The sequence below is a fragment of the Falco peregrinus genome, chromosome 5 (genome assembly GCF_023634155.1).
Source record: "Falco peregrinus isolate bFalPer1 chromosome 5, bFalPer1.pri, whole genome shotgun sequence".
Classification (NCBI taxonomy): domain Eukaryota; kingdom Metazoa; phylum Chordata; class Aves; order Falconiformes; family Falconidae; genus Falco; species Falco peregrinus.
The window spans coordinates 22,294,649-22,314,306 of NC_073725.1; the positions used below are offsets into that span (position 1 = coordinate 22,294,649).

A 19,658-nucleotide genomic window follows, 5' to 3' on the forward strand; every position below is an offset into this window, starting at 1 on the left:
TGTCAAATTCCAGACATTTAGGAGACTGAATTTAAGAGGTTACTACTGTCTTTAGCAGCAGTTAATCTGCCTGGTATCCCACTATGTCATCTTGCTGTAAGTATCACTGTGCCATCAGTCTTTGTGGGGATTTAAATTCATCAGTCTTTCAGCATTTCGGGCAGTTGGAAGCTCCTGGTTGGTGTCTGCTCAGGCAGGCCCGTTAAGTAAAACCATCATTTGCTGAATACCCTTCACCTTGGCATAGCTGTGGGCGGGCTGAACACTGATAAGGACAGGTGGGCATGACATTTCATCGCTCTAGTGAAGTTGGTTAATTCATGACAGCTGGCTGATTTGCTGCTGTTGATCTTCAGAAGAGCCAAGCGGCTCTGGGTCTACTACAGCCTAGATCTAATCACAGGGGAAAGCTGCATGGAATGGATATCCATGATGGAGGAAAAGGTATGCGTGTATGTGCAGAGGACATAGGGAAAAAACTTTTTATGCTGAAGAAGGTGCTTGCTTTTCTTGCACTGTTTTTGTTTAAAGAGAAAAAGAAAGAAAAAGGAAAGATTTGATTTGAGTGACTATATGGTTTGCAGTGGCGATTCGTTTACCTGTCACTGTTGGTTTTCAGTGGTAGTACAAATACTGAGCTACTTAGTTGTATCAAGTAAGTGCAGAAAAAGGCTAATATGTCTTTTTCCTGGATGATGTAGTTGCCCTGTGCTTGACAAGCTGGAGAACTTACGGAATAAAAGAAAGGGCAGAGCTGAGAAGGTGGGAGTTTGGGAAGTGCAGCAGATTCCTTGCAGTAATTGTAGGGGAAGACCTCAAAATTATAAAAGTTCTTTCCCATAAAATATGATTTTAATAGTGCACAGCAGCTTTTTTTTTTTCTACCAGTGTTGGTGTCCTGCTATCCAGTCTTAGTGTGCAGCACATATGGCTGGATGGCAACTTATTTTGTTTTATTGATGGTTAAACTTCTGTTTCCAGTTGTGTTGAGTATGCCATACTTCTGCGAAAGAAATGGTCGTCCCCATATTCTGGGGAATCACAATATTTTTGGCTCTACCAGAGGTGGTCTGTATGGTTGGGACATTTAAAATTCTTACATCCTTTATATTTCCCCTTACAGAATGGGAAAATAAATGCTTACCTTTTCAAGTAAAATTAAGAAATTTTTGGAAATTTTGGTGGTGGTCTAAAGAACAGAAACAGTGGTATTGCCATAACATCGCAAGTCCTTGAATGATAGAGATGCATTGATGTTGCATTTATTTCTGCAGCTTTTGCGTATATGTTACTTGGCTTTGGACTACCTGGTGTGAGAATTAATTTTTCTAGCTATTGTAGCACAGGATTTCAAGGTTACCTGTAAAGCTGGGTAAATACAGTTCTTGCACATTAAATACCTATGATAATTAAGAGCAGAGTAATCTAAGAGCTTTCCTGATTAACTGGGAAGTAGTCTGAAAATTATTTTGCTGTGGAGAAGATAGATGAAGATTCTTGCTGATCTGTCTTTGCACGATTTAGGCTGTGTGAAAACAAGACATTTAAGACAATGAGCAAAATAAGGCTGCCATCACCTGTCTGTAGCAGTAGACATTGCTGTTTCTAACAGGGCTGTTTCTCCTGGCGTATTCTCAGGAAACATGGGATAACAACTCTTCTGTTTGGTTTCCTGTTGCGTACTTAGTGTGTACTGCAACAAAAAGTCAACCTTAATCCATGTGTTAGGTCCACTACTTGCTTAATTGTCTCTGCTGGATAACTGTGTCTGAATGCTGGGAAAATATTTTAAAATCTTACCTGTACAGTCCCTTCTAAAAATCAGTTGCTGACTTCAGAAATATCCCATTTATCAGAGGTTTGGTTGTTGTTTTTTGTTTAGTTGGTGGTTCTTGTTTGTTTTTTTTTTTCATTTTGCACATTGATAAAAAGCCCATGGAGAATGACTACTAGCAAAGTTCATATGCCTTACTACTTCAGAATTCAGTAAGATTAATGCTTGCTGCACCTCTGTTGTGGGAGATCTCTTAACTGAAATAATCAGTATTTCAGTACTTAGCTGTTCTTTCTTAGGATCTGCTAACTCACCTATGTATATTCTATTATACTTGAAAGTTAGAATGTGGCATGTGTGTTCGGTGTGGTGGTATCACTAGGATTTTTGAAAGTGCCTAATTTATTCAGAAGCTGTTCGGAAATTTTTGAAAATATGAAACAGATAATTAAGTTTTATGAAATGTAAGTCATGTATTCTGGGGGCAGGGAGGAGATCTGACTGAAGGATGCTAATTGTACTTTGTCAGCGGAACTAGACTTACAGATGAGGATGGGTTCTCTGAATGACATGCAAGAGGCACTGGTGACACTTCTAAATACATTTTAAAAGATCATCCATAGAAATATTTTGGCATTTGAATGTCTACTGAGAAAAGCTGAAGTTTCAACAGAAAAGAAATATGCTTACTGATACTAGTCCTTCAATTATATCTTTAATCTAGAATTTAACCACTGTTAACTTTAGTGTAAGAAAGCCAACAATTAATATTGTATGTATTTGCTACTTTGTTTTTTGATTAGTTCTTTGGTTTAAAATACAGCCACGTCAATACATGCTAAGCTATAATCTAAGTATAACATGGGGAGGATGTTTTTTATTTAGACGTGAAAATTCCATGTTTAGTAATCAAATCTTTTTATGGGAAGCATTACAGTTTGGGATTTGCAATGACCTGAACATTAGTGCTTATTTCCACTTTGAGCTTTATTTCAGGTTTTCAGGCTTAATCCCCAAATGTGGTGATGCAAAGGTAAAAAGACAAATCATCTTTGTTTTCCAGACTGCTGAGAGACTGCATGATAGGCCTGTGAATTTATTTTCCTTCTCACTCTGTCTTTTTGCAGGCTCTAAATCACAAAACTGCTTGTGGAACACCATTATTGGTGGGCTGACAGGTAACCTCAAGGAAAAGCCGAAGCCAACCATCATCAGTGACCCTAGACCTCCTGAAGAAATTTTAGCAGATGAACTACCACCAGTGGACAGTCCTGAGGCATTGGTGAAAACATCTTTCAGGTCTGACAGATATGAGTTTACTTTGTTTAGCTCTGAGAGGGTATCTTTTTAAGGTTGTCTGCAGTGTGGGTTTCGTGGAAGAAATCAATACTGAAGGACTCCACGATGCTGTGTATCTTTGTACTGAAGAAGAGTGGAAAAAAAAGGGGTCCACAAATAATACTGACTGGGCTCATGTTCTGCTTCTCAGACCTCATTAGCCTTCTTAAAGGATTATGGACTAGTCAGATACAAAGTCTGTAACTAGTCAAAGTGGTCAACAAAGACAGCTCATTATATGAAGATGCCTTTGAAGGTTGGTGTAGTTTCATTTGAAAGTGGTTTAGTGATGAAGACTTGGACTTTAGGTCAGATTATGTGCTTTATTGATGCAAGGGAGAGCTAAACCTTTTTCTGTTGATGTAATGTCTTGAGAAACATCTAGCGTTAATTTATTTTGCCAAGGAGAAGGATTCTGGCCAGGTGCTTGCAAGCAAGTGGTTGCTGCTGTTGTAAAGCATGTGGTACATCTATTGTTGGGTTCTCCTCTCTCTTATTTAATTATATGGAGGTACAGTTGTCAGATGTTTCTTGGAGGCGTGTTTTCTGAAAATAATTTTCTCAAAATGAGGTAAAATAGAGAAGCTGTGTGCATGCAGTGGATCTTTGACCAAAACATGGAAACTAGTGTGCCTAGCAGAAAGCTAAGTGAGTGGCAGAATTTATTTTTCCAAGTGTTTTTTGAGCTCCTTGTTGTTGAAAAACTATGTTCTACTTTGCTACTAAACATGCATACAAGCATAAAATGGTTTTTGCTTTGGATGAATTTCTCTGACTACAGTGATTTTGATTATACCTCAGTCTGACAAACTTAATTCAGTCTTCATATAACCATTATTTTGAAGGTACTTATTTAAGTAATTTTATTAAGCAGTAATTTCAGATGTTGTGTTTATACTGCTTGACATTTAAAAACATATTACCATAAACTGAGTTTATGTCAGTCTGTATAAATAAACCCTGTAATTCCATAGCGCATTTTCATTCTTTAATATTGCCATTGAAATTATTTAGGACAAGTGTTTCGGAACCTGGATCCTCCTTTTATGATGACCTGTAGTACTAAATAGCTTTTAAATGCTTTGTGTCTCTGATATTTAAAATCTCTCTTTTTCAGCTTTCACTTCTATAACAAGTTCTGGGTAGCAGAACATTACTTTGCTGTTGTCAAGATAATATCAACTGTTTTATATGACAAAATAATGTCACAGCGTTTCAAATGGCATGATTTGATTATGTGAGTAGTGGTGACTCTTGGAAGAAGTGAGCTGGTACATAGTGTAATAAGGACTGATGAGTTGGAAAATGTAATTTAGCAAAATAGTTTCACTAATGCAGTTTAAATGGCTTTATAAACATTGCAGAACCTTTGCGTTTCATCAGTATAGAAATTACTGTACAATGTGGCATTTCTGGCGGCTTTTATAGGTGGAAATCCAAATTGTTGTTGCAAAGTAAATTTTAACGGTCTAACTTTATATGAAGAAAGAAAGCCCCTTATGTGTTTAAGAGCTATGCAGAGGAGTGGAAGACAAGAGAGTACGTTGCAATTACTGTCTGAAGACATGAGAAAATAAAAACACTGTGATGTTTTTATTCAGTTTGGGATCTTGTTGATATTATAGTGCCAACTGGGGCTTAGGAGGCAATAGCACCTTTTGTGCAATAGGTTGCGTGTTTGATTTATCAGGGTCTTCTGTGTGTCATGATTTTTAAGTGTTTCCTTGACAGAATTTAACTGGTGTGTCTAAGTGCCAGTGTTTGCCCAGGGAGCACGGGCTCCCCTTGTTTACTAGACATTAGGGAAAGATGTTGCTACCCTGTTGCCTTTTGGGGAATGAAATGCACTTTGCAAGTTGTCCAGTCCAGCATGTCTTAATTAGGAATCCAGTGGCTGAATCTCAGGGGCTGTGTAGGGCAATGTTGGGTTGTATGAACTGATTTTAACAGAGAGAACCATGCCTTGGCTTTGAACATGATTGCTACAAACTAAAATGCAGCGAATCCCTTCCTACCAATTCACTGCTGTTACAGCAGTGTATGATAATACTATCTTCCATGCACAGTTAAAAAGAAAATATCTCCCCAGTGTCAAATGAGTCACACTTCCTTGTGATTGCATATCTTTTTATGTGAATACATATAAGTAGCATGAAATCCCAGTTGCCACCTCTTGTATTAGAAGTTGTTTTCTACTGTGCAGTACTTATTGTTCTGTAGCTTGGAAAATTAGGGAGAGATCTATATTTGATTTTGTTCAACATCTAGATATGAGCTGGAAACACATTTAAACATAAAAGGAGGAATGTGATCATTTCAGTTGTACTTTTCCTGCAGTAATAACCCATCTTTAGGATGTAAAGCAAAAACTAAATGAAAACAGCCCCCTCTCTACACCCTAAATAAGTATAGTGCATGATCTCTCCATAATTAAAAAGTTTTCTGATGGTCCTGAATATTTTTATACAATTATTTTAATATCTCTTCTGAAGATACCAAGAACAAGCACAAGGTTGGTCTGAACAAGCTTGAATACCTCTCTAAAGAGAGAACTGCAAGAGTTTGTAGTATGTTCTTGTTGGCAGTATTGCACTGAGTGGGAAGTTGTAAGTAATTTTGTGTCTTGACCAGTTATGCTAGTGCAGTGCTGAAAATACAGATTTTAAGATCCATTCTCTCTGGCATTTAGTCTATTTGTCTAGCAAAGGCAGGGGAGGCCCTAATTTAAATTACATGTGAAAATACAGTGGAATATGGAGAATGGCAGATTATCCCCTTTTGACAAGAAAAGAAAGTATAATTAGACATATGAAGTGTGGACCAAGAAGCTGATCGCTTCTACGCAACAAATCAGATATATCCAGTACCTTTCTTTGCACAAATGTGTAAGTTCATGATTACAGGACCTGCGATCACTTTCTTTTTGAAAAGCTGTGCATGGATCAACATCCCTGTATGTACAACTGCTGGCAGCGGATCGATGCCCAGGAATACTGGGTGGTGGGTGTATGGTCTCATCAGGGCTGCGTGATCTGTATGTTGGCTGGGGCTGGCAGTGGCTGCTGACAGTGAAGTCTGTAACTTGGAAACTCTCTTCCTAGATCTGCTTTTAGATCTGCTAGGTCCCTGTAATGAGCAGCAGTGCTATCAGTATTGGTAAGAATTAACAGTGGTAATTGATGAGCTCTTAAGGAGGCATGTAATAACTTTACAGCCTGCTTTATCTTCTGCCCGCTGCTCCCTGGCCGCATTACCCAAGCAGGCATTTTGATGATGCCTGGCTGGCACCCACCAGGGGGTGCAGAGAAACAAGAGACAGGTTTGGGTGTTCTCCAAATACCACTTGAAAGTTTGTGGAACTGCTTTCTGTTGGATGGTACAAGAGAAACTGCTGCATTTGTCCCCAGGCTGCCACCTGGAGTCAACCAAGTCACCAGGGTGGCACTGCTCCAGCTGAAAATCTGGTGTGTCCAAGATGTCATGATTTCTCCTAGACTCATTTGTTTTTGATGTACAAGAGAGATGGAGTGTTTATTTTGAGTCTGGAGCCTGGGACACTGCATTGGGGTATATGGCCGTGGTGGTGCTTATGCAGTGTAACGTCTGTGCTAGATCTTGTGGCAGGAGAGATCCTGTGGTACAGGGTGACTGAGACATCCAGGGAAGAATGGAGATGTTCACCTGAGACAAAACGTTAAGTGCAACCTCCCATCCTAGTCCAGGGCCTGCATGACAGCTAAAGCTGGTCTGGAATCACAGAGTAGTCCAGCCGGCTCTATCTAGCATGTGGGGGCTTGGGGTGGGAATGTTCCCAGAGGGATAAATCAGAGTAGCAGGCAGCTGAATAGTCAGCAGATGAGGCAAAGACCCTCTGTCCTGTACCACACAAGCCTTACTGGATACCTGCGTGGCTATGCTGGACTAGAAAGTGATACATACCATCTGTTACCAAGGCCATGTGTCCTGGGAACCAGAAAGGCAGATTCAGTTCCTTCCAGTTCAGGGTGCTTTTAAGCTCGTGGCTTGCGTGGGTTCTTAATTTCTGTCACCTTTCAAAATATTTCTTGCTTTTAGCTTGAGGCTGGTAACATCCCTGCTTACCTTAATAGCTGATTTTCCCAAGTCAGTTGTAAAGTTTCTGTATCTTTCCAAGGACAGTTTGCTTTGCTTTCCTTATCTGCTTCTCTTCTGCTTTGCGAGTCTTAAATCACATCGGTGGCTAATCTTCCTGTATTTCTGGTTTGGTCATGGGTAACATGAACTCTTGCTCATGCCAGCTACCGGCCACTTGGTCTACAGAACAGAGGTGATACTGCAGTGCTCCAAATGCAAAAAATTTGGTCACAGCAATGTGTGCTGGGAGCCAGAGCCCACAAGCCTCTATCGTGTGGGTCAAGGTGGCATCGGTGGGAATAAAAGGTATGAGCTTTCCTTCCCTCTACCTTGCCTGAACCATAGGAAGAGCCCATCTCCAGTTACATGGCAGACAGGGACCTCCAGGACTCATCCTTTACTACCTCTCCTGTTTTGACACTCTCTGGGCAGCACCAAAGCTTGCAGTAGCTACCTAAGCTGGGAAGTGAGGCCTGAAAATCAGAGAGGGAGGTGATGCTGTGTGGGAGGGCTGTGGCCATGACCACAGAAGAACAGGAGCTGAGGGCTAGTTATGGGGTAGAATAAAGCCTGCCCTCCCTCCTGGGTCTCAGTATTTGTTCATTGCCTTTTTTTGTTTGGATTTTTCTTCTTGTTTTTTAAAAACACACAAAAACATGAGATAAGTCTCACTTGCCTTAACTTTTTTTTTTTTTTTTTAAAAAAAAAAGACTGCGGAAGGCTGGAAACATAAAATATGCTTTCTCATTGGTTTTTATAACCATCAACAGCAGATCCATGTCTCGCTAAACGTTAAAATGTGAGCAGTCTCTCCTGAAAGCCACTCTTCTCAACATCTTTCTCAATCCAGACTTATTATAAGGCACTTTACATGCATTAAACTTAAATTCATCTCTATTCTATTGAAACCTGTTGCTTATTCCTGTTATTTATTGATACTCATTATGATGAATAAGAAGTGAAAAGTGTTCTGTTCATTAAGGAAATGGCTTTCCACATAATTTGTCTCTCTTCTTTTAATTGTGCCTCCCTTCTAGGTGCATGTTATGCTTTGTGAGAGCTATGCACTCATTTCTTAGTAGATTGAGATTTATGAGTCAGAGAGGGAATGATCAGAGGAGAAAGATTTATACCGGTTACTGTTCAAAGGCTCTGTTCTCTCTCTCACTTCACGTATATTCACACGGGTCCAAGAGGAAGGTGTTTTTTCAGGCAGTTGAAAGAGAAATGGACTTCTCTCTCTCTCTCTCTCTCTTTGATATCACAGTCTTCTTGTTCTTCATAGGATAGATTTATTATTGATGACAAGCAAAGCCAGCGATTCTGTCCCTGTAAATATCAGACACATCAAAAGACCCAAGTTGAGAAATTCAGACAGACTGTGGGTGTCCTGGCAGAGCTGTGCCTCTGAAAGGCAGGGAAGAAATCCACTTCCCAAATGAGAATGAGAGTTTGAGCTGAAGCTCTGTGGATAAACAAAGTCCTGGTAGTAAGGAAGTCCTGCTTTGAGGACTGACCATGACCACGCTGATGTACGTCACCTGAACCTTTTATCAAAATAAACTCTGAGCATTTTTTTTGCAGCTGTGCAAGGCTTCCAGTTCTGGCTTTGAAAGCATACAGATCACCCCGAGCCCTTGACATGGACTATGTTAGCCCCCACCGCACACAGAGGGGGATCATATTTTTAAATCCAACTGTGTTGTACCTCTACAGGCCCGTCAGTCTCAAATGTCTGTGCAGCACTCACATGGGTATACAAGGCTGTTCCAGGGGCTGTGATTAGTTGCTTGGCTTCCTGAAGTTGCCAACCCTGTCTTCCTTGCGGGTTTACAGAAGAAACTACATGCGCAGGGAGTTACAACAGGAGAACACACAATTCTAAGGATAGTCTATCCTGATGAGGAAGTGTTTAATAATGCACGATTTAGTTGTCTCTGCCATGAGAGATTTATAGCCTTTACACAGTAATACCAAGCTGGGATGCCTTGCAATTCCCATTGACATAATTTTTAGCTTGGTTTCTTAAGGAAAACTGGCTATCCTTTTCCTAAAGAAATTGCTGTATGTCTCTCAGTCAGCCTTCCCATTAACCTCTTAGGTGTAGCTGAACCTGATCAGTAACTTATCAGAATGGTGGGCATCTCAAAGGTACATAGTTCCTACCTATTTTGTGACAATTGATGGTAGAATAACAAAGGATTAAAAAAAAATCCATTGAAGGAATGGATAGGAGAGAGAACAGCAACGCGCTTCCGAGAGTTACTGTCCTGCTGACCAGCACTACCATACTCTATAGCTTATCAGCACATCTGTAGCTGTGAACCAGGCACCGTGTGTGACCACACAAGCAAGCAAGGCAATGTTTGGAGGAGAAGCCCAAGAGCAGAGTGGCAGGAAACACAGCAGGTCACAGAATGTGCTGCTACGGGGAAGGTAGGAAAGACATAACACACAAGTGCATAAGAAACCAGTCACAGCTTGTGCTGCAGCTTTGAGTACTATAATTAATACTAATGAAAGGTATTACTGCTGCTACTATTATGCTATAAATTGTGCCTAATCACCCTGGTAGAGTGGACCACATATCTTACTCTGGTAGATTGAGTGAATTCTATGCCATGACCCCCTCCCTTCCTGCCATTGGTTATACCCAGGTGATCTTTCTGTGCCCATTGAGAGATCTAGGGTTTCCTGATGCGAACTGACTCTCATAGTGTCACCTAACAGGGAGGAGCAGTTGGGCTTTCAGGCAAAATAGCATTGGAAGGGGGCTGGTGCCCACCTGGCCTATTCTTCCAGCCTACAGCCTGCACTTGAAGGGCACTTGCAAGGAGGGGATGCGGGCTCTGGAACAGAATTATTATTCTGGCAGTCTGTGCATGTCCTGTGGGCTGCAAGTTGCTCATCCTGTTACTGAATTAAGACTGTTACGGTATATGTTTCATTCCCAATAAGAAAAAAGGGCTAGTGGCTTTTTTACTCAGGGCTAGTGGCTTTTTTACTCTTGGCAGTCAGAGAGAGTGCGATGAGCAGAGATAAGTCTTCGACTAATCAATTGCTGAAGCTTTATCTTGAGTTCTTTAATTTGTGTAAGCAAGAAACATTAAAAAGGCACTCAAAGGAAATTCCTATACAGTTTAATCTGCTTTTAAATGGCTGGCTGATGACAATGAAGTAAAGTGGTCTGTTACACTGTGATGTTTTCCTAAAGGATGTGGTAAAAGAACCTCCAGATTCAATCCAGCCAGGGACAGATTTGGTTTCGTTCCGAGACCACAAAACCTACAAGTAAGAGTTCAGGCATACTTTGAAGTGAATAACAACAACAGCAATTATGAAATTACCTAAAATAATCTTAAGGCTAATGGATAAGAGCTTAATCTTCACTAATGTTTTGCATTTCTTCTTAATGTGAAGAGCCTTGAAGGAGGAGGAAAAAGGGATACTTAAGGCAGTCAGATCTGGAGAGAAAACTGTGTTCTGTCTTAGGAAAATAGTAGCCTTTTATGCACTGAAATACAAATTTGAGTGTGGTGTTTTGGGTTTTTTTTGTAATAAAACCCAAGTGAGAATCTACACTAAACATTTATCTGGGACACATTGGAAATCCTCATACCTGCTGCAGGTGTCACCCACCCAACAGATCTGATTGTTGATTCCCCTGGGAATGCTATTAACACCAGGCCCTAGGTTCTTGCAGTCACCTGTTGGCACCCCCTGCTCTGTGTATCTCTCTTTTAGATCTGTGGCTTCTGATGAAGATTTTTGTCTGGTTTGCCTCCCTATGCAAAATGATTTTTGGTAACTGCCGTATTTTCTTGGAAATTCTTTTGCCAGAAATTCGCAGCCCAACCTACCAGTGACTTTGCAGACATATAGCAACGTCTAGGTAAGTAAAGCTGCTGTGAGTTGTCAACACCCCTTACCCACATAACTTGCTGGTGGCTGTTCTTTATGTGGTTTTTGCATGTTAAGCTGCCTGCTGCAATTTCTAGAAACTATTTTATGTAATAGAAAGGTCTCATTTGGAAATTATCACACTATCCATCTGAGTACTCAGCACTTGCTGACGTCAGAGCCACGGTGTCTCTAGTTTGCAGATTGTGACATTTATTTTTAGTTCCAATAATTTTTGGATCTGAATCTACTGAAGTGTTCACAGTGAGACTGCTAAAAGTATCATGTGTTACTTGGTTTCCATCTGAACTTTATAAATTGATCTAAACTTTATAAATTGACTCAGGTTGTTTTGAAACCAGGCCTATGGTTTAAATTTGCTGTCCGTGCTGCTCTTACTCTGGCAAAAAGCAATCTCGTATCTTCTTTTTGGTGGAAAGGCATTGATTCTGAGCTGCGGAAATTGACCTAGGAATAATGGGCTTTGGGTCACCATTTGTGCCTAGTGATTCCTTCTGTCATATATGTACCTTTTGATCTGTCTCCTTTTCCACGTGAGCACTTAAGAGTTCCTGGTCACAGCAAATCTTCTCAGCTCAGCTGAAAGAGGACCAGACCTGGAGTTCTATTTCTTTTAAATAACAGCTACTGAAGAGCGTTTACTGTAAAATTGATCAGAAGCTTTTTTTCCTTCTTTGCAAATGATGTGCGCAGGCCTCATTCAGATCAGTGTGAGCATCTGTAGTTGTGGTTTCTAAGATGAAGATAACATTTATACACCTGGTACTTAGAACCTCAAGACTGATTTTTGTCAGGTAATTGTCACAAATCGTATCTGCTCCTGAATCAAAAAGATGCTTATTATCCTACTGCCTTCTTGCAGCAGTTATAGTTAAGTCTGCCCTAATTCCAAACAGTATTATTCATAATCAAGTAATACTCAGTTTCATTCTGAAGAGGAGTTGTTGAGAAAATTTGATTCCTCTTATGGCACTGTACCCTCTTTTGAGGGCTTCTTCACTTCCTAAATTGTTTTAAAGTTGTTCATAATATAATTATCCACAATGTCAGCAGTACTTGAGTGAAATAATTACAGAGTACAGTAGTGTAAATACAGAGGGCCAAATGTGGTGTAAATTGGCATAAAACTCAGTTGACTTCCATGGAGTCGTACTGATTTACTGCAGCTGGGTATGTGGCTTGGTATTTCAAAACAGTGCTCATACACTGAAGTTTGCAAATTTGTTGATTAATGTTATGAAACTGATAAACATGGCAGAGTGTTTTTGCTGGTCGTCCAGAGGGACCTCCGCAGGCTAGCAGGAACCTCATGCAGTTCAGCAAGGGGAAGTACAAAGTCCTGACCATGGTGGGGAACAACCCCATGCACCAGTACATGCTGGGGGCTAGCTGACTGGAAAGCAGCTTTGCTGAGAAGAACCTTGGGGTCCTGGTGGAAACAACTCAGACCATGAGCCAGCAATGTGACCTTGCAGCAGAGGTGGCCAACAGCATCCTGGGTGGCATTAGGAAGCGTGTCACCAGCAGGTCAACTTTACCCTCTGTTCAGCACTGGTGAGGCCACATGGGGAGTGCTGGGTCCAGTTCTGGATTCCCCAGTATGAGAGAGACAGGGCTAGTAGAAAGAGTCTAGCAAAGGACCTTGAAGGTTATTAAAGGACTGGAGCATCTAACATAGAAGGAGAGGCCAGGAGAGCTGGGACTGTTCAGCCTGGAGGAGAGAAGGCTTGGGAGGAGCTTGTCAATCTAAATACCAGATGGGAGGGAACGCACAAGAAAGATGTGGACAGACTCTTCTCAGTAGTGCTCAGTGACAGAGGCAGAGGGCAAAAACTGAAATGCAGGAAACACCATTCAAACATAAGAAAGGGCTTTTTTTTTAATTATTATTCTTTTTTTTAACTGAGGGTGGTCAGACACTGGCACTAGTTATCCAGAGCAGTTGTGGAGTCTTCGTCCTTAAAGATATTCAGAACATGACTAGACACAGTCCTGGGCAACCTGCTGTAGCTGACGCTGCTTTGAGCAAGGGGGCTGGACTATATGATCTCCAGAGGCCCCCTCCAGCCTCAGCATTTGTGTGATGCTGTGGTGGGAATAGTGAAGCTGAATTATCACCCTGTGAGTAAAACCCTAGTGTCTGATCTGCATTGCGGATCTGTTATCTGCGTTGCACATTCTTGTTGCATTGTCTGCACACATATGCTGCATGGAACTCCCTCTGATGCCAGTATGAAGCAGAGGTCTGCAGGGCAGCTTCACGTCTGGGATTTTGCTCTGGAGTTTCCCCATCTGTGTTTGAGACAAACTAGAATGACGTGCTTAAACTTTTTTTCCTACGTAAACTGAGTATTTTGTGAATTGAGTCTTCCATAGAGAAGTTCATTAAGATGCAAGCTTCATCTCCCAGTCATCAAAAGGAAGTGGCACTGAGTTCACAGCTCGTTCAGATGATAGGAAAGAAGAAACTCCTGTAATGAGATATTGATACAGATCCTAAAATGTAATTTAAATTTGTCTGAACAAGTTTTTCTAAGAAGGGAGGGGAACTGCGAGAGATAGAGGCAACTTCCATAAAGAACTGATGCAAACTGTTTAATTGGTTCATTATGAGTTGGGTAATGGTCTTAGTGAGGTTATTTGTAGTCTTAGCTATCACAAGTTCATTCCAGGGAGAGCCTAACACTTTGATCTGTCTTGAGTCAAAGCCTGGTAACAGAGGTTACTGCTAGTTGCTTCTGCAGAAGCATTTCTGGGGGTCCTTCTGAGCTTTCTCTGGATCTTAAAAAATATTGCTTAAATATTTATCTTCACAGAGATACTAGACTAAGGTGTCATCTATTTTTAACCAGTACTCCCTACTAATGCTGATTTCAATAGAGAACTTGGCTTAAAATACTATGTGGGAAACTTTCTAATGTATTTCCTCTGGCACTGAGATGAAATGAAGTGGTAGAAAAGCAAATAAGCACGTTCTGTCATTAACCTTTCAATTGCTGAATTTGTGTGTCTACTGATGTGCAAAATCTGATTATACTGTTCTTTGTCTTGTCAAAGGTAAAGTCATCTTAATGACACCCATCTCTCCCCAGACACTGTATTGGGAACTACTTGTTAAATACTTTCAGTAGCTGACATCTAAAATCCTCTGGTTTTGTTTTTTTTTGTTGGCCCAGGCATGGCCTCAGATGTGAGACCAGATGCTCTGCCATTTTTATCCGTGAAGTTATATCAGAGTACCTGACTTTAGCAGAGCTGTACCAGTATACACCTAAGGCAATGAAGATGTCACAAGGTGAATGAAATTAGCTAATTGAATACAATTCAGGTGGAGAGAAAGGTAATCAATCAACCAGTTCTCTGTTTTCTTCTGAGTGTCTTCATACTTCTGGGGAATTTTGGGGAATCTGGTGATAGAAACAAAGCACCAAAAGCTAACTCCACTCAAAAGTTCAGACAGTGGCATGAACAGCAACCAACTCTGGTTTTGAAATGAGAGAATTTCTGGGGAGAGGGTGGAAGAAACAGGCTTGCTGTGTAACCACATTGAGATAAATGCTGGCTTTGTCGAACACTGAGACAAAATGCTGGTTTTTAAGAGCCAAGTAAGTGCAATTTTTGCAGTATGCCACCATGGCTGTTGCTCTGGCTGGAGAACCACATCCGTGTTCACACTGTTTGACATGTAAAAGGCTGGGTGTTGTGAGGGATACTTGCTATTCCACAGCACCTGACTGTGGTCTGCCAGGTCTTGGCAAGCATTTGTGCCATACTTGACTTCTCCATAACCATGTGGACCCCAGGGCCACCTCACTGTCACCTTTATAAGCAGCTGTGCCCAGTGTCCTCCTTGGCTGTTCTGTAATGACTGTGGAGGGATTATTTTTCACTGCAGCGTTACTAGCAAGACAGAAAAGGCAGGAGGGGTTCAGCTGTTTTGTGTGTGAGGGACTTGGGACAGCCCGAGCTGCAGGTAAGAGAGCTGAGGTGACCTCCTTGCAGTCATGGGTAGCCAGCTGGTTCACATGCAGGGGTCTAGCTCCTGTGCCAGTTTTATGCTGTGTGTGGGTTTTTTGGGTTAGTTTTTTTGTGATTCTTACTGAACCAAGGCTTGTCACCTCACACGGTTTCTGGCAGAGTGATACCGGCATCCCTTGGTAGGACTGAATTTGCAGGACCGGGCTGTGGGCTGAATGAGCTGGCAGAAAGTGTGGAATAGTGTCAGGTCTGGGATGGGCTGCCCAGTCCAGAAGTAGAGGGTGGTCATCACCCTCTGTCTGCACCAAACTCACATTACCCTGTGGCCTTCCTAGCTTGGCACCAGCCTATTCCTGTAGCCATCATCGGCGTCAGAGTTGTTGGAGCATGCAGGTGTGTGAAATCACAGCCATCTGGCTTGTCCTCAGCTTAGCAATGAAACCAACAGTTGCTTTCTGACAGAAAGCCATACTTGCTGGGCTGGGAATGTCTATGGAATCCCTGTTGTGTAGCATCTACTGGAGGATAGCGTCTATTTGTGTGGCACTTACCATTTTCCTGGGATGACTGCCATAAGCATTTCAGTTATGCTGGTGTCACTGATCATGACTTCTGCATGCTTTGAGACTTTTGCCTGGCCCAAGCTTGTAAGTAGTCGGGTCCCAGGTATTATAGTCTTGTGAAGCTCAGTGACAGTTTTCTGATCATAAACATCTGCTGTGTTGAGATGATATCATGACTGGTTACTGCGTGGCATTGTTGCCTCCAGATTTCTGGGTCACACTGACTATAGCATCATGCTGACCTGGCCATGTGAATACAATGCTTTGGGTTATGCCTCTTCTCTGGGTGTACGTTGACTAATGATGCTTCAGGTGCCTAGAATCCAGAAGATGAATCCAAACTACATACGAGTGCAGACTGCAAAGTGGAGCAAAAGCCTAATATTTTCAAAGCATTACTGCTTGTTAAACAAAGAGGCTGGTGCCTTGCTGCAGCCTAGGCAGTGTGCACATATGGCCAACCTAGCCTGCAAGTGGCTTTGACAAGATAGTCTCAATATAACCAATGGAGAGGTTAGAGAGGATAGCAGAGTTTATTTTTTATACATTTCCTTGAATTTCTTCTTCTCAGTTTTACTCTTCTTGGTCATATATTCTTAAAATAAAGCTGCTCTTAAAGAAAAAAATAAAAAACCCCTCTGACTCTGTAGTCTCCAGGCAGCGTGGACTATAAAATGAAATAACCCAACTATATATTTAGAAGCATGCAAGTAAATGTCTTGTAGCTAAACTTAATATAAAGGTACAGGTAATTGAAAGTAGTATGTTAACACTGAGGATAAAGTTGTACTTGTTCCCCATTTGATAAGGTAGAAAATATACTTCAGTTTAATGAAATTGCAGTGAAAATCATTACTATTTTGTTGCATTTCTGTGAAATTTCTTAGATGATTTTGGAACTTATTTCTATAGTGGATGTTCTTTCAACTTTAAAACGTTTTCATCAGAACTTTTTGCTGCCTCTAAAAATAATAATAATGTAGGAGGCTAGCACCATTAGATAAACAATTGCCAATTAAATCAATCTCACTGTTCAAACACAATATGAAAATGCACACTGCAAAGCAGCATGAAAAAAAATGCGTAGAAAAACAGTAATGCATGATTTTCAGAACAATTTGCGTTGTGGTTTTTACAGCCCTGTTTGGTGATTTGTCATAATCCTTTCTGAACAGTACTGTTAAGGAACCCGCTTTGCAAAGGACCTTCCTTACAACGCTCTACTTGGGATACCTAATTTGTGACACGAAAATTGGGAATGCTGTGGAAAGGAAAATGAGGAATGAAAGCAGGTGGGTGATATTCTGTGTGTGTATGTATGTGTAGGCAGGGAGAGCCCTGGGCCATTTCATGAATGTCAGACCAGGATCCTGCTTGGAGATGCTGTTGGTCCTCCAGGATAACTCACCCCTTGATTGTCTTTCCTCTTTAAGTGCTCCTTCTGTGAGAAGCTTGAAAAAGGGGGCACATCTTGGAAAATTAGAGTGTGTGGTACCACATACCGCTTTAATAGGAGAAGAGGAATTGTGGCCTGTCACCGATTTAAGACTTCTTTCCACTCTAGTGCCAGCAAGTGGAAATTTTGCTCCTTTCAGGGCAATATCATAGGTTGACTCCTGTGAACACACTGCAGCAACTCAGCCAGATCGGAAGCTTGAAAACATACCGAGGGGTAAAACTTTGCTGCTAAAAGAAGCATTAGAAATTGGCAGTGAAATTTGTCATGAATAGGTCCAGTAAGGAACCAAGTATGTTATATTCAACTCTCAGGAGGTACAGAAAGTACAGCTGAATATTAAGCTAAAGCAGGGGGGAGGCGGAGGGAGAGGAGCATGGGGGAAAGAAGCGTAGTTTGGAGGAAAGGACATGTTTTTTGCTCTCATGTAGAATACAGAAAGTTGGTTTCAGATGCTTTGTTGTTATCGTCCCATTTTGATGAGAATCACAATTAAAACTGCTGCTGGTGTCAGGGTAGTGTCTGTGGTAGAAGGCAGCATGTTCCCCTGTCTCTGTTGGCTTGCAGAGCCTTGCTCCGCACTGAGGGAAGCTGATGTGCTGCTCTGAGTATGGAGGTGTGTCATTTTGACACTGAAGGTCATGCTCAGCTCCTCTTTCATGTACCACAGGTCTGTGACTATTTTGCCGTGGCTCTACAAAAGCTGTGGATAAGAGGACCCAATGACAGAAGTGTGCTAGCTCTGATAAGCCAGGCCTCTATGCAATGTCTAATTTTAGTTTTTATCTGACCAGTGGGTAGTTGGAAGTGTTGTCAAATGACAGATAAAACCCTGAAAACATGCACAGTGATCATCCTTTTATCGTTGGTTGTAAGTAACCATGGGGATAGGCATCTAAGAGGTCTGGTTTTGTTTTCGTGTTGTTCAGTTCAAGTTTAAGTGAGAGTCAAATGGACTCCATGCCTGTACATGAAAATAAACTCAGGGACAGGGACTCTGACCTTGTCTAGACACAAAAATAGCAGTGATTTGGAGATCAGTTTATTAACTTAGTACCTGCATTTATTTAATTGAATTCAGTATCTGATGTGTGCAGCATTCCCTTTCTAGCACACCTGTGTAGAAGAAGACGTTATCATGCCAGTTCAGGCAGTCACGCAGCAGCAGGAAATCATGAATACAATGTCTGTCATTTTCTTCCTTCGCTTCCTCTAGTTGAACATCCGAAGTAAGACAGAGGGGCATCTTTCTGTACTGTCATTCTGTTTCCTTTTCTTCAGCCTGTTTCCATTGTACTTTTAATTTTGTGCAGACTTGATGACACCTGACTGATGAGTGTTCTCTCATTTGACCCTTGTCAGCATAGGAGCAGGCTTACTGTGATTGCTTTACTCACCATGTTAGGCTATCAACCAGTATTTGTTGATCATTTATGTGTTTGCAGATTTGCAGTTGTCATTCTTTCCATTTGCCCCAGTTCTCTCTCTCTTGCGCTTGCTCTCTTTTTTTTTTTTTTTTTTTTTTTTTTTTTTAAGCTTCTGGCACAGGGTGCAGCCCTCACTATACTTGAAGTAATCCTCCCTAAATCCTTCCCCAAATTAGTCATGGATATTATTCAAGAAAGCAAAGAAAAGGTCAATGAACAACCCTGAGACAGAAAGAATTACGTTCTGTCAGTTTATATTTAATGGATGGCATTTTAATTTTTTTTTATTCAGAATTAAATACTCAAAACTTTTCTCATTTCAGTTCTTGGAAGTAGGTTTGCTGTAGCCCAAATACTCTGAATTTATTGTTCCCAGGCAAGAGGGGAGCCCTGCTGGTGGGAGAATTGTGAGAGTCATGTAACACATCCAGCCTCCAGGTCACCTTCCCGTTATTCAGATGCTAGGATCTGTGATCAGTTGTGAAACACAAATACAGGCAACTTGCTGTGGCACTTGCAAGGTACCTACTGCTCTGTGTATTACTCTATTATATTTTGCCACTGATATGAAGTTGCTGATAAGCTGATTTTATCCTTGTGAAGAGTTAGGTCAGCTATGCAAAAAGTTAATTATTTGGCATGTGCTTGACTTACACTGACTTTTTATGATACTGTGAGTCAAATTCAGAGTGTTTGTTCTCATTTCAGTGATCTGGACTTGGATATAGTTTAAGCTGCAAATGAAGGCTGTAGTCAACAACTTTTTCTACAAGTGTACAAGTCTGTACTGAAAATGGAAATAATTTTGGCTTTCAAGATTTTTCAGCATTTTAATGGAAGTTTGCAATTCCAAACAAATATCTGTGTGGAAATGTAACTCAGTTGAAATTTATGAGTAACTCCTAGGCTCCCAGGAAAACAACAGAAGTTTGACAGTAATTGGTCCAAATTTACGCAAACACTTGGACCAGTAAGCACAATTTTATTTATTTATTACAAACTTCAGGAAATCTTCTTGACCTTATGTATCTTTCGAGGTTTTCAGTTCCTGCAACAGAAAGTTTCCATAGTTGTCCTGAGACCTTTCA

The 19,658-nt window shown here is 41.1% G+C and overlaps 1 protein-coding gene across 3 annotated transcripts in view; it reads left to right on the forward strand.

The window, feature by feature from the left end:
- Nucleotides 1-19,658, forward strand: part of LOC101920115 (dual specificity calcium/calmodulin-dependent 3',5'-cyclic nucleotide phosphodiesterase 1C) — a 372,306-nt gene that overhangs the window by 107,084 nt on the left and 245,564 nt on the right. For all 3 annotated transcript variants that reach the window (XM_055805463.1, XM_055805455.1, XM_055805462.1), the window contains exon 3: nucleotides 2,902-3,073. Coding sequence is in view for 2 of the 3 variants with exons in the window: in XM_055805455.1 (XP_055661430.1) it covers nucleotides 2,902-3,073 (172 nt within the window). In the remaining variant the exon portion in view is untranslated. The remainder of the gene's footprint in view (nucleotides 1-2,901; nucleotides 3,074-19,658) is intronic.